Source organism: Pipra filicauda, unplaced genomic scaffold (assembly GCF_003945595.2).
Source record: "Pipra filicauda isolate LSUMZ 115617 unplaced genomic scaffold, ASM394559v2 scaffold4_size7858003_pilon, whole genome shotgun sequence".
Taxonomy (NCBI): Eukaryota; Metazoa; Chordata; class Aves; order Passeriformes; family Pipridae; genus Pipra; species Pipra filicauda.
In genome coordinates, this window is record NW_024104643.1 from 584,328 (window position 1) to 599,669 (window position 15,342).

The following is a 15,342-nucleotide window of genomic DNA, read 5'->3' on the forward strand; positions in this document are numbered from 1 at the left end:
TGCTCTGGCTTTTGAAAACCTTTGCCTTTGATTTCTTACATTAGAACATATCATAGCAAATGTTGCTTGGAGGGTTGACCACTGAGGCAGTTGATTGCTATATAAGAATAGTTCCTAACAAAACTGGCCTTATTAGAAGATTTAACATCTGATTCTAAAGATTTTTTCTGTGTAAAGCTCTCTAGAGCAGTTGCAGGCTCACTTCATGGTTCCTTTAATATATAACAATTAGGGTGGTTGGCTTTTTTCATCTGTCAGGAATGAATCCTCTGACTCCTTTGAGCATTTCTAGCTCTAGTGACTACAGCAGTCAGCACTTCTCAAGCACAATGCTGATTAGAAGAGCTAAAAAAAAATGGAATTAGAAGGGGGAATGGCTACAGTGACAGTGTGCATGTGCTCAAAGACAGACGATGGTATGCACTAATGAAAAGACTTTGCCTTGGATGTGCAGGCATGTCAGTCAGTCTGAGCGTGTTTAGCTTTAGACTGACATAGGAAAATTGTGTATTGGTCTCAAATTCTGGTGTGGCTTCAGTGCTAGTCACTGCTAGGACAAGGGTAATAATCCATAGCCTCCTTCACCCTGTTGGTCAGTTATTCATGGTCCCAGGAGAGATTTGGTCTCTGCCTGCCCTTGTGCTTCAGTTGATCCTGACCCCAAAGTCTGGGATGCTCTTGGTCAAGCGATGGAGAATGCTGGCTCCCAGAACAGCTACATTAGCTGGACCTCTAAGGGTTCAGGAAAAAGCCTCATCACTTAGTAACAGAAAACTCAGTATTATGTTTCCCAGTCAAATCAATTTTTTTTAATCTTACAAGCAGGGCAGGCTATTTTTTAGAATAGCCTCAAAAATGGTTTTCTAGCTCATTTTTTGCCTCAGCTTTATAACTGGCATGAACTTTAACAACTCTACCAGCTTTCTGAACTAAACATAGTTTTAGTGTATAAAATTGTGAACTCATCATTTGCTTTATGGCATGTTATAAAATGGAAGGTGCTGACACAACTCTCAAAATGTTTAATACAAAACTCTCCAGCGAAGCCCTGAGGAATGGATATTTCTCCTGTGCCCTTGCACTGTTGAACTGTAAAAACTTGGCTAAGGATTGAAAAGGGTATATATAGGAAGAGGAAGGAATTGCATTCTGGAGATGCCCTCTGGAAGCATATTTCTCTTTTGGAAACATTATTTGGTATAAACATTTAACTTGAAGATAGCTAAAATCACACAGAGTTTTTGAATAGGAGATATTAAAGCTGAATTTGCTAGAATTCTTCTTTTAAGAAATAAAGCAGTATGACATCCACAGTGCATGCACAGCTACATGCATGCACCTGTACAATTTGGAAGTTATCAGGTGTCAGGAGACTGATCCGGTGTTATGTCCTTACAGATGTGCTGGTATGGAGCAACGATCGAGTCATACGCTGGATACAAGCCATTGGCCTCCGAGAATATGCAAATAATATCCTAGAAAGTGGTGTACATGGTTCACTTATAGCACTGGATGAAAATTTTGACTACAGCAGTTTAGCTTTATTATTACAGATTCCAACACAAAACACCCAGGCAAGTTTGCTTATGCTACTTATTGTTAATCTGTACCCATTACTGCCTTTTATTCATCTTCAACCATTTTAATTGTTTACTTTGGTATCTCTAGGCACGGCAGATCCTTGAGAGAGAATACAACAACCTTTTAGCACTAGGAACTGAAAGACGACTTGAGGAAGTAATTAATTTTATTTTAAGTATTTATAAAATATCACAGTGAAACATTAAAATTAAATTGAATGCATGAAGACATGTTAATTCTCACATTGTTAAAAGAGAGTTAGTTAAAGCTTTAAGAAAAAATTAGGGACGCCCATCAAGGGCCAGTGTGGCTACATATTTATATCACCTTCGATGCTAAATGTGGCACTGCACTCTTACCTTAAGATGAATATTTTCCAGAGAGGAAACATGCAGAACATGCAGAATGGAAGTCCTACTGGTCAGGGCAAGTGGCAGAAAATGTGTGTGGGTTGGATGCCTGTGCAATCTATTCTTTAGGCTACTTGCATCCTTTATTTAAAAATAAAGAAGAAAGAAGGAAAATAGATTTTCTGTTTGTTTCTTTTTCGTTTTTCAAAGTTAATATTAATCAAGTGCGTTTTGGGGCAGTTATCTGGGATCAAGAATCTCAAATCCAATGATGGAAATTATTCATATTAATGTAAGAGTCCAGTGCAAAAGTGTTCAAGTCTTGGACTTTTGCATATAAGAAATCAAACTTTTAAAGACTTGCTGAAAATGTGAGATGCGTATGAATTCTGTGCATGCACGAGTGTTTAATCCTTTATTAGCACTTTATGTAAGCCTGCTAATGCAGTAACAAACCACTGCACCGTCACTGTATAAGAAAGTTCTACTTTACTAAAGCCCTCAACTATATCGAGCCAGAGATTTAAGAAGAGCTTCCCACCGTAACATTTAATATTCTAAAACATTTACTTTTGCAAGTGTGTCTCGAACACATTACAGTAACTGGATGCAGTGCAACAGAGCAGGGTAGTTATTGTCGAATACATTTAACAGTGGGAGAGGTAACACACAGCAGGATAATTAATCAAAACATTTCATTTTGCTTTATCAAATACAACTCTGTGTTGACAGAGCGATGACAAGAACTTCAGACGTGGCCCCTCCTGGCGACGACAGTTTCCTCCGCGCGAGGTTCATGGGATCAGCATGATGCCGGGCGCTTCGGAAACGCTGCCAGCGGGGTTCAGACTAACCACAACATCAGGGCAGTCACGGAAGATGCCAACTGATGGTATGCAGTCACTTCTGCATTTCCTGTTGAAAAGCAAGAGGCTTATCCTAGCACGCTAAATTGACTTTTAATGCATGCCTGTCTTGCACCACAAAAACTGTGTTCATTTAACTGGGATGAACAGAGTCTGGGAGAGTTGAATTAGGGAATAGAAAAGCACTGAATTGGCATACTATTGATTTTTTCAAGTTTGCTTCAGCCTGTCAGTGTTTATTTAAAATACAAAAAAAAAAAAAGGCCATCTCACCATCCTATGTCTGCAAAGGAAACATTAGGAAAGACAAGAATTAATTTACTAACTTTCAACTAAGACTGCATATAATATTTAAGCAAATTTTTCAGCTTATTAGCCTCTCAGCAGGACGGGTGTATTTTAGAGAATGAACTTAGAATGGGCTATCATCTCTATTTTCCTATCTGACTTTCAAATTAGGTACCTTAGCCTTGACCATCAATTAATTGAAGTTGCTAGCAGATAATTACCATCACATGGGTAGCTAGCGAATACTGAATTTGTGGCATTAATTGAGTTCCTGTATACCCATCTTAATTTTCTTTGGAAACCTTTCAATTTCCAAAAGATGCACTAACTCAGCAATGATTGGGAAAGTAACAAGCATACATAATGCAACAAAGAAACATAATTAAAAAATAAGTAAAATTTAAAAGTCATTGTAAGAGAGCAAGGAGAAGGGACAAATCCCATCACAGTTATTTCTTCAGATATATGGAAGATAAAGCCAAATATACCTGCTTGAAGTTCTGAGAAGCATCAGTACAAAGACTGTCCCATTTAAAATACTGCCATTTATTTCATCATGAGAGGATTTAGGTCTATGGATAGACTTGTCTCAAAGTAATTTAATGCACCGCTTGTAGTGATTACATTCTGTAACTCTTGATTGAACTTGGTATGACAGTATTGCCACCTAAATTCCATTAAAGCCATCTAAATTCCATTAAAGTTTCTCACCTTTAAAAAAAATACTTTATAGTTGCAGTTACGGAACAAATAATTTACTGATTGCATCACTGAATTCCATTTGTTCCTAGCTCTCATGGCATTTCCATGGCCCACATTACTGTAGCAGCTAAGAATCTTACAGACATTCATAGATTTCATCTTCTAGCCATGGTATGATGTAGAAGATGATATTCCCATTTTACAGAAGGGGAACTAAGGCATAAGGGAGACTTAGTGATTTACTTGAGGTGTTCCAGACAGTTTATTCTTGAGCTGGGTACTGAACTTAGTAGATTTAAAGGTAAGTAATTTTGAAGACCTACATCTTCATCCAGGATTCGGCATCCTATCTCGAAGCACTAAGAATGCAATAGTATTTAAACAGCACGATAGGACTTATAACAAAATAAAGACAAAAATTGAGTTTTAAACTGTATTTACTTAATACAGATTCCAGTAGCGCATCAGACTTGAAGAAACGCTGAGTTCTGAACTAGACTGTGCCCAGATCATGTCATAGAAAGCCACAGACCAATTTAATAGCCACCCTTCCAGTGGGAAACAGATTGATTTATTTTCCTCATGATCTTAAAGAGGTTCTGGTTTGTTTCTTTTTTTTCTTTTTTTCTTTTTTTGCAATTTCCAGTTGCTTCATCACGACTACAGAGGTTAGACAGCTCAACAGTTCGTACATACTCATGCTGACAAGACCTAGCAAAGAAGCCAGCACTGAATTGTGAGTATTCATAAGGGGCCATCATGAAAGCTATTTGTAACTGTACACTACACCCCACATTATCCAAGCAAGAGCCAGCATGGAGCAGAGGACATAACTAAAGACTCACCAGGGTGGTCATTTCCTCATGACAACAGTCTTAAGCTCAGTCTAGGTGATGCTACTAACCATAACATTTTGGGGAGATGGCAGTGGGCACAGGGAATGAATTTACTCTATGAGAATTCCAAAAGAGTTCTACCATGAGCTGGGGTGGGGGGCAACACTAGTAAAGCAGAAGATATTTACTTTTTTTTTTAAATTAAAGCTATGGCTCAATTTAGAACAACAGGTAGCTGCATAAAGCTGGAACAAAAACTTCCCCACACAGAAAATTTTGCAAAGTTACCTATTGCACTTCTCAAATCATTCAGAATTCACAAAGAAAGGATATTCTGAGCTGGATCCAACTCTGAATCAAATTTGGTACTGGAATTCATGTAGCATTTTTTACCATTTATCTTTTAAATATGGCTATGAATATCACAGATTAACTGTTCCAAAGTTCTGTGGAAATATAGTTTTCTACTTCATCACAAGTTTTGCAAAAAATCCTAACATGATGAGCATTTCCATCAATATGGCACCATTTCATGCTAGTATTTTCTCAGTAAAACAGTTTTCCTTTAAGTTACTTGAGGATTTGTAAGGGAGCTAGAAAGAATATTTGGATATCACCAAAACCTCATCAGGCATCAAACATGCTTCAGTAGCTCTTGCATATTGTAGGCAAGATATGCCAGGATCTGCAAGAAAGTAGGGGTTTGTTTGTTTGTTTGTTTCTTTGTTTGTTTTTTTAGATTCCCAAGACTGGGACAGGATTGGGGCCATCAAGATCTTACTAACTCTGCATAGATTCAAGAAGTGCTTAGGAATAGTAAATGTTAATAGTGGGAACAGTAGATTGCTCAGGATCCTCCTGATGACAGGAGCCTTAGTTCACAGATGTTCAGGAGACTGCAAGAGTATAAAACCTTAATCTTAAAAAAGGGAACTTTCCATGCCATCACCGAAAAAAATAATCACCAGGGGTGGGGTTTTTAGTTTCTTGGGTTTTTTTTTTTTAAAGGTAAGTTAAGCAGCTGGTCCTACAAAGATGATGATGATGAATCACATAAATTACAGAAATCTTTTTCTGTGTACGTACGTATAGATTAGAGTGTGGTGACAGCAGAGGTGCATACATTTTCTTCCATGTGCTTCAGAATTGTGTGCTGAAAGCAATAAGGTATGACCAAGAAATTAAGTTCAAACACCAAGCTATATATTAGGCCAACAGTAATGGGCCAGGCACATGAGGTGAGGTTTGAAGAGTACAACAAAGGCAGAAACTGAAATTTGATATGCTAGCAAAAATTAAGATTATCCAAACTGTTTATTAAAAATCATCTAAAAAGTAGCAAATGAAAACCAGAAGTAAAGTAACAGACTTTTCTGGCACTATTATATCAAACTTCAAAATTTAAAGAAATTGCCTGCATCTCAAAGATGAATGCATAAACAAAAACTGCTCATGTGGGGGATGTGAGCTTAAAGGACAACAGGAGTTTTCAGAATTTTGTGATCATAGTTCCTGGGTAACAGTTTCTTCATGGAAGGAACTGATTGATACTTGGACAAAAGGAAATATTATTCATTACAACATGCTTCTTGAAATTTTCCAGATCCAGCTTAGACTGAGACCAGACTTGTAACAACTTGCACCATCAGCAGCTGTGTTACTCTGGTGACTAACATATCTGCATGCATAGAACCAGGGACTGATTCTAACTAAGTAGCAGAGGGCAGGGACAGCTGGATGAGCTGTCACACAATAACAACATAAAAAAAATGTTAATATAATAAAGGGGAATATGCCTACAAAGAGGAGGTCGAAAAGAGAGCTGCAAACAGATTGCATATGGAAAAAATGCTCATGGCCTATGATCACAGCAGGCTGCAGATTCTTGCATTTTGCTACTCTTACAGAGATACTCCCTTACAGAGAATGTCAAAGCCTTGTATTTCAAAATAATTTATGCCAACAATACCAATTGGATACAACCTTACAGTGTCTTACAGTGTTTCTTCACAGCAGCTGTGTCTCACTCATATGCTTTTGAATTGCATTTCAGGTGGGTTTTTTTAAACATTTGTTGAAACCATGATGAGCTGCCAAAAATCACAAACAGACAGTCTCGGAACAGTTACATGAGCATACTGTGAGCAGCCCTGTTCCAGTGCACCCTCAGTATCAAAAATTTAAGAACAATTAAGACTGCTGATGCTGGCCATTTAATGTTGCAAAGTTTACCACAGAGCACAGAGCAGAAAGCTTTCTGCTGTGGTGGCTGTATGTTGCCCAGCTGAGCATCTGCAACGCCACACAGCCAGCATATTTGGCACTCACACTGTCCAAGCTTTCCCAATGCCTTTCTCTTATAAACACTTGTCATCACCAAGTCAGAAGGCTCAGTCAGGACAGTTTTGTTGCCACTGGCTGGGGCAATAGAACATACTAGTTTCACTTCTAATAAATATTAAAGGGGATTTGGCAAAATCAACAATGTACTTTACCAATGAAGGGTTCCAAAGAGGATTTGTAAAGACAAATGGGGAAGCAGCATTCCAAAAAGATGTGAATGATAATCTGGAAGCAGCTGGTCCATAGCAAAGAAATCATCAGGGTGAAAAAAGTAAATGCTGTTGAGCTGCAGTGAACTTGGAAGGAGAACCACAAAGTACACCAGCAAGGTCTGTACACTGAAAATGTGTGTTTAACCTTGTGCCAAACAGGCAAAGGTCTCCAGATGCAGGAAACTAACTTCAGTGCTGAATTAAAACAGCAAGAAAACAACTATAAAATGAACATAAGCAGCAGTCTATTTTGATCTAGGACAAAAATCAGTATACATTAGTAAAATATTAAAATTCATTATTAATAGGTCTATGTTGCAGATCTAAAATTAAACAAATGCATGCCTCCCACAGATAATCAAAGACCATGTTTTACTAAAACATGCAATAGCATAGTTAGTGATATATTTTCTGTTGTTATTGCATCCTAGACCAAATTAGAAACAAAGAACCTCACTAATTAATGTTTATTTTTTTTCCCCTTAGATGTCATCTCTTTCTTCTACTTTACTTGAAGTGCACTATCACTACCTAGGAAAAGAGCATTAAAACTTTCTGCAAGAACAGGGTAATAGGGAAGAAAATACATAAAGTTTATCAGACAAACACATATGATGTTCCTTTCATGTACTGGTTAACTTAAAACAAGAATAAAAAAATACCTAAATTACTAAAAAAAAAAAATAAAAAAATAAAAAAAGGAAAACAAAACAACCTCCCTTTTTTTCTCTCAGCATCTCTGTCATCAAAACTTTGGCAGTAGTGCACATCCAAAGCTTTTATCAAATGAAGCCACTCATCTTTACATTGTTCCATCTGTTTTATTGTAAAATATTAGACATTTACGTATTTACTGTGTATGTATTTCTTTTAAAATGTGTAAGTCTTATGTAAATGGATATAAATATGATTTTTTAAAAAATAAAATCTATGGTACATGGGGTCTCAGTGCAAACATTTGACAACACAGTGTCAATAATACTGTTTGTATCTTTCCATTCCACCATTTTTACAGTTTTTGGATTGTAACAGTCAAATGAATATGTTTAGCAGAGTTACAAGCTTCAACATGTTCCTACTGAGAAAAATCTGTCAATATTAAAAGCTGAACACCTGCCTCTGATGATGTATAATAGAATACATAACCTGGAACTGGAGCCAAAATGGACCTCTAAAGACAAAATGGAAATGTCAGATATCTATAGAGAAGCATCATCATGGCTCACCTCTTAAAAACAAATAAATAAACCCAGGAGAACTGTTTATAAAAAAAAAAGGCAATTTAATAAAACATGATTTATACAAAAAACCAAAAACTTTCTTCTATGTTACCTGTGGACCAAGAAGAATCTTGCTTTACCAAGAGCCACCTTTTTGTTCCAGGATCTTGAAACACCAGCCAGCATTGGAAAAGTAAATCTAATATTTGCATAGAATCAGATTCTCGTTTCCAGATATATTCAACAAAAAAAACGAAAGACAAGAGAAGCCAAACCCCACCATTTCTTCATTCTAACAGGGCATTAGGCTCCTGTCTAATGTTACGCTTTTAGCCAAGATGGCCTTGCTGAGACTTCACAGAAGTCAGTTTTATCAGAGGAAATAACTGAAAGACAGAGTGATTAATATATAATGTATAAAAGTTTAGAAGAGCAACTATTACCTGCTGTGGCTTTATTTGGTGGTGTTATTGTTGTTTATTCTTTGTTTAAATGGGAAGTTTCAAAGTAAGACCTACTTAATAGTCATTTACCTATTTGCTATTTTTCTGCTGCTTGATCTTAGCTCAAGACCTGTCTTTTAGTTATTTCTTTAAGCAGTTTGATCTGCAATGTTTGCACGTACATAAACATTTGTTTTGTCTATTTTCATTTGGCAAACTTCGGTCAATCAGATGGTGAAAAATTTTTCTCCCCCAATGTCAATAAAAAAAGAATTCAGTGCTATTTGTGTTTATAAGTCTATTAAGCTTGGTACATAGGAGCATTAAATTTGGAAACCAGATATTTCTCATGCATAAACACATTTTGACACTAACAGGTATGAGTCACGACGGAGTTACTGGTCAGAATCCGCCAGGAGAGGGAGCAGCGAACTTGCTGATGGGTGTGATATAATGGCAGGGTTATAACTATATAAAGCCAAGGCTCTTGTAAATACAGTTCCTCAGGCTTGACCGACATCGTTGCTGATGTTCTTTCTCCCCCTCCTCCCTCAGCCTCCTTCTGGATTATTTTAGTGTAGAATATCACAAAGTAAAATAATGCAAACACCATTAGCAGTGGTTGCAGTATCATATGAATACACGTTTCCTTGTAAACACCCGCTCACATTTTACAGAATTTCTTTTGCAGCCCACATTGTCACAGCCCACACTAAAATTTAGGGGATGGGGTTAAATGAGATGTGTTGGGGAAAAGAATGAGCCAGATCTTGTGACCAAAGCTGAAGTTATTTTGCCCCAGAAATACAGCACCATTAGCAAAGCACCCTGCTGATTCTTAGAGCCATTAGCATTTACAGTCCAGTCTCTCACAACATGTTTTACCCTCTGTTCAGATTGAGATTTTCAACTAAATTGAATAACTGAGCGGGGGCGGCAGGGTTGAGGTGGGCTACCTTATACAATGATTTGGCAAAAAACAAGTACAGCACAGACTCAAACGAGGCTGTTCTATTATATGACTGTATGACCTGTTTCAACATGACTGGCTGTGCTGTATGCAGTCCCAAGTGAAAAAACACAGGAACATTTTACATAGTTCTTATGCAACTAGTAGAGCTCACCAATTCTACAAAAGATCGCAGGCACAAGGCACCATCAGGGTATGGCTCACAGTAAGTAGCACCTATCTATCACCTTTTATGTCCTACATCAATCTGTTGGTTTATTTCATCACTTTACAGGGATATCATCCTTAACTCTATCCACCAGCACACAACAGTATTTCTGGACTCTTTTGAGGACCTCTCTTATATACCAACATCATCTGAATTTATGTATTGCTTATTGTTTCTTCCTCTGGAAAGCACTGCTGAGTTTGAGTAACTTCTCTGCTTTTAAACTTTTCTGTATATGTATATTTTTTAAAGCATTTTTACCTTTATTGTTCAATGAAAAACCTGCAGCTTAAGAAGTATGTAGAGAGTGTATCCTCCATCTCCTGGCTTGTTAAGAACCCTGTAACTATTCTGAAATGGCCTATAAATTCCAGGATAAGATGCTTAGTATCTGTATTTGCTAAATTTCTTGGTTATATATACACCTCGGCAAAAGCACATTCTGGTTATCCTTATCATAAGGATATTTTTTTAACAAAAAAATATCAGAAAATGCAAAGAGTAAATGCCTGCCTTTATTTAAAATCATGTGTATTACTGAGCAGACAAATGAGGATTTTCACATATTTGAAAGCCAGAAATTATTTATCATTCTACAAAAAAGACATTTCAGAAAGTTATTGAGTAAAAAAATTATAGGAATCTAATATATAGCAGAAAGTCTTAGGAAAAAAAGAAATCAGTGGAATCAAGAAAATTAATTTTAAAAATTTTAATTTTAGAAAAATTTAAAAGATGTAAAGGCTTCTAATTTACAAGTGAGAACAATTTATGCCTTCAACAATTTTCACAGTTAAATTCCTGTTTATTGCTGTCCTCATGACTTACTTTTTGTAAACTGTTGTATTCAAACTCAAGTTACTGGTCACATTATACAAAAACAGATTGAAATGAAAGGTTACATGACATCATACAGATAATCCCATGACTCCTCCCCTTTAAGACTATAGAAATATATGAATTCTATGTGCAATTCTTAGCCATCTTAATAACCAGCATATATTCACAACATGCAGAGACTTTACTATGTGTCATTGGCTGTGACAAGATGGTAAAGAACACAGTAATGTTTCTGCAGTAAAAACATTTTGTTCCAAATCATGACTAGTTTTTAAAATGTGGTAATCTTAACAGACAGAAAGTCTCTTTGTACTTCTGTAATTAAAATGTTTGTTATTGATGTATTATTCCATTTAATTTTTCTTTAGCAGTTCTTCGATGTGTTTAAACACGCTAGCATCTTCAATGGTTGGTGTTATCTGAAAAGGAAGAATATATAGAAGCATGTGAGAGTAGACAGAATTTCAGAGATTCTTCAAATCTAGCCTTCAAAAGCAATCAACAAAAAAGTATCTGGAAAGCTCTGGAGCATAAAAACCTTTTGGGTAAGTCACAGTAGAAATAAAATATAACATACTACCTTAAGTCATGGACCAGTTACAGAACAGTCAAGAGAATTAAAACCATAACCTTGTGCCTTCAGGTGTGCACGTGCGCCTAATTCATTAAAGTACACATCTCCAACTTGCCTTGTATGGCTTTCCACTGACAAGTGCAGAAAGAGCTGAACGTGGTATCTTGCCAGAGCGTGTTTTTGGTAGCTGTTTCACAAACATCCCCTTCTGGAAAGCTGCTACAGGGCCAATGTTAGTTCGAACTCGCTCAACAATCTCGTTCAAAATCTTATTCTTTTCTGTCTTTATACCTGGTGAAGAAAGTCATATCCTTTACCTTTTCTGAGACTTTTGCAAGTCTTAGTGACATCAGTATCAGTGAGCTCTCACCTTGTCTCAGTACACACAGCGCAAATGGAACATGTCCTTTTAAAGGATCCTCCTGGCCCACAACAGCACAGTCCGCCACAGCGGGATGGAAGAGAATACACTGAGGGATAGAAAACAGAAGTAAAGAGAACTAATAATATAATAGGTGGACATTCAGTGAAAAAATTCCACAGTCATGGACATTTAATATAGTTACTTCTTACATTTTCACAGCAAAAGGTATTTAGTCAGTACACCTGAGGATTCCAATTACATGTGTTGCAGATGTATATGAGTATACTTTCATACACATAGTTACATGTATTTCTCAAACAAACACAAGAAGTAAGAACTACGGAAGCACAAGACAGAAATCTAGAACAAACCAAAGGTAATTTCTTTGGGAGAGTATCACATCTTTGTTTTTTTAGTGAGATCTTTGCTGGAACAAATAACAGTAGTCTAACATTACAATTAACATGGAGCTAAATGCGTGGATTAAGGACCAAAACTATAGAAGCACTCCTACTACCGAGCTATAAAGTCATATTGGTTTATTCTCTCTAAATCTTATCTTTTTTATTCTTTGCTGCTGTAAAGGTATAGTTTCAACCAAGGCAAAATACAGGCCTAGCCTCAGCTTGCAGCCAGCCTAGCTCAGCTCACTCTCTTGGAACCATTAGGTCTCAGCCTCCTGAGACAAAAAAAGTAATTAAACCAGAGCCCCCCTCCTTCCCAACACACATTACACAATAACACATTGACAAAAATACTCCAAATTTTCATTTAGTTAAAAAAAGTAAGACATTCTCTCTTCCTTCCAATTAGCTAGCTGAGATTCTCACTGCCGGGAAAACAGTCAGCAAGATGTCTCAGTATGCACCAAGACTGTGTCACTAAGTCTGGGACAAAGCTGGGCTTAAGATGCCAGGAACTGTGAATCCTCTTCCAAAGTAACTGGCTAATTTCATGTAGCTATCAGTATGCCTTGGGGCATCTTGCTGTCAACAGTGCTTTCAGCACTTTTCAGTCCTCTGGACTGAACTACAAAGAGAACCTAAACATGACCCTACACAGAGGCCACATCATGTGACTGTGCGTACAAGGGCTAATAACTGAACTTCACATACTGTGTTGCCAAAATCGAAGGCAATGGGATGACTAACTAAATTTTAAGTAAAAAGGCCTTTTTTTGGTTGTTTTTATTAAGTAGGAATCATTTCTACTGGCTACTCATACAGTGGTATGTGAATGAGGAAGACAGGAAAAGTACAAAGAAGACAGAGAAAAAACCTGAAGAAATGGAAAGCTAAATCACTGTTGTTCCAATTAACAAAAGGAAAGCTGTTGTTGACCTGTTTGTGAAACCAGTGGGGAAGGAACAATTCAAAGGGTTTCCTATAACCCATCCTCGAAACAGATTTCACCATCCTTGGGCATTACAGTCAGAAAGGAGAAACTGGCTCTATGTGTCATGGTCACTACACCAAGATACACTACAACATACACCAAGATCAAACTGTTTCTAGCACACTTTGTTTGTCAGTCACTTCATGAACTATGATCCTAGAAATATCCCATGCTAGAAAAAGGGTAAATGGAGAACTCTGACCTTAATAGTAGATGCATGGTCTATCAAAGTACAAAAGCATGAACATTTATGCACAGCTTTTGAAACTATGTATTTTTTCACAGGAATTAAATAGGATGTGCACAAGTTCCATACAGAACAGAGGGCTGGGCTCACCCCAGAATTAGAAGGGCAGAGGAGCCTGCTACATAAAAAGCTGAAGCTAAATATATACCTATACATTTGAATTCAGGTATGGCTTGCTTTTTACAGAAGTCATTGTAAGCACACTGACAAATCATACAGGAATGAGTTCTTACGCAACTCCAAATCTCTGTGGTATTTCAATGCATCACATACACTTAATGCACTTTGGTCACTTCTAGGCCAAGCCTCAATAATGCATTTTTTTCCTGTTCTGACCCTGGCCACATAAACTTGAGAGACATATATAACAACAACAACAACAAAAGGAAAGGAAAAAAAAAGGAAAGGAAAGAAAAACCCAATGAATTATGGAAAAGTAGACAGTAAGGTCTAAAACTAGAGTATTGTTTTCCATAATAACGCAGGAAAAAGGTCTGCGGTAACCTCACATTACCATTAAATACCATAATTACCTGCCAGGCATCAACAGGACCCCTAAGGTAGAGATTTAAGTATTGCCAGCTTGTTTTGGCCATTCCAGACTGTCACTTATTCATAAAAATCTGACGGTTAGCTGGAATATTGCAGTTACTGTAGTATTTTTCTTCGGGCTATCCAAAATGCTATCAACTTTTCAAAGGCTAACTTCAAATGATTGAAATTAGTAATTAGGAAATACTAAAAAAATTAGTAAGTACTAATTTGAAAATTATCAAACTTTGTAAAACAACTGAAAATAACAGAATTAGCACTAGACATTTAAAAATTGTTTAAAAGTAATAAAAAACTTGAAGTGAAATGGCTTTCCTGGAATGATCACTGGGCATAAGGATGGATGCAAAGGAAAGGGATTTCTCATGCTAAATTCCTCAATTTAAAGTCTGTTGCCTCAGATAGTCAAGATTCAATTTAGGTGTTTTTCAGAAAGGGGCAGGGAGGGACACCATAGATTTACAGACAAGAGTCAGATGGACCAAGACAAGCTGAGGCTACCATAATAGCTACCCTTCACTGACTGGCAAAGTAAACACAACACCTACTGCATTGCGTAAACATGGAGCTCCAATGGTATTAATAGATACCTTAGACAAAGAAACTAATTGTTTAGAACATAATAAAGCTGAAATACTTAGTCAAAGCATTAGCAAAAAACTTGTTATGCTTGTAATGCAGCTATAATGTAAATGCAGATAATATACTTGCTCGACAAGGTTACTGTCACTTAATTAGATGGCGATTCAATGAACCTCTAACTCTGTATTTACTGATCTTACTGAGAAGCTAATTGTGGTATTCTTAATGCTTTCCCATTTAACTATGCTGTGCATACATTAACACCACTCTTGGTTTTTAGCTTTGTTCAAAAGGTGAATAGAAAAGCTTCTAGAATGTCAGAGTGATGAAACATTTTTATGTTTCTAGGGGAAAGATCTAACTAGCAGGCATACAAACAGACACTAAGCTCGGTATGATGGATACAAAGCTAATACAACAGAGGACGTGATTCAATTCATCATTTGTTATAGTAGTTTAAGATTAAGGCTGAAGCAAAGAAACAATGTCCAGCTCAGACTCTGAGGGACTGAGAATCCCTGCTGCACTTTAGCAGGGCAATACAAAAACCTGACTTCTAAGGGAAAGAGGCTTAAGCAGACTAAAAGCCACCTTTATGTGAGTCAGGGCAGCAGCTCATTCAGCTCCCTCGCTGACCAGTTCTCAATGGATTGACTATATTTATCTGAATTTGTTCACTTCTGTGTAGTCAGAATTTCTTCTATTCTAAGTTTCCTAGCCTCTAAAAAACATAGTCGTTAGCCTAACAGACATTACAAACAGAAAAATT

General features: G+C 36.9%; 2 protein-coding genes across 15 annotated transcripts in view; one reads left to right on the top strand and one right to left on the bottom strand.

Annotated features, from left to right (window-relative positions):
- The window catches only part of PPFIA2 (PTPRF interacting protein alpha 2), a 324,459-nt gene extending 315,335 nt beyond the window's left edge, over positions 1-9,124 (top strand). For all 13 annotated transcript variants that reach the window (XM_039386745.1, XM_027747811.2, XM_039386744.1 and 10 more), the window contains 5 exons: positions 1,399-1,574; positions 1,669-1,737; positions 2,664-2,823; positions 4,434-4,523; positions 7,665-9,124. In XM_039386745.1, coding sequence (XP_039242679.1) covers positions 1,399-1,574; positions 1,669-1,737; positions 2,664-2,823; positions 4,434-4,492 — 464 coding nt within the window. In that variant the 3' untranslated portion in view covers positions 4,493-4,523; positions 7,665-9,124. The remainder of the gene's footprint in view (positions 1-1,398; positions 1,575-1,668; positions 1,738-2,663; positions 2,824-4,433; positions 4,524-7,664) is intronic.
- Positions 9,125-10,521: 1,397 nt separating this feature from the next.
- The window catches only part of ACSS3 (acyl-CoA synthetase short chain family member 3), an 88,809-nt gene continuing 83,988 nt past the window's right edge, over positions 10,522-15,342 (bottom strand). For both annotated transcript variants that reach the window (XM_039386751.1, XM_027747829.2), the window contains 3 exons: positions 11,804-11,903; positions 11,549-11,724; positions 10,522-11,278 (listed from right to left, as the gene is read on the bottom strand). In XM_039386751.1, the coding sequence (XP_039242685.1) occupies positions 11,213-11,278; positions 11,549-11,724; positions 11,804-11,903 (342 nt within the window). In that variant the 3' untranslated portion in view covers positions 10,522-11,212. The remainder of the gene's footprint in view (positions 11,279-11,548; positions 11,725-11,803; positions 11,904-15,342) is intronic.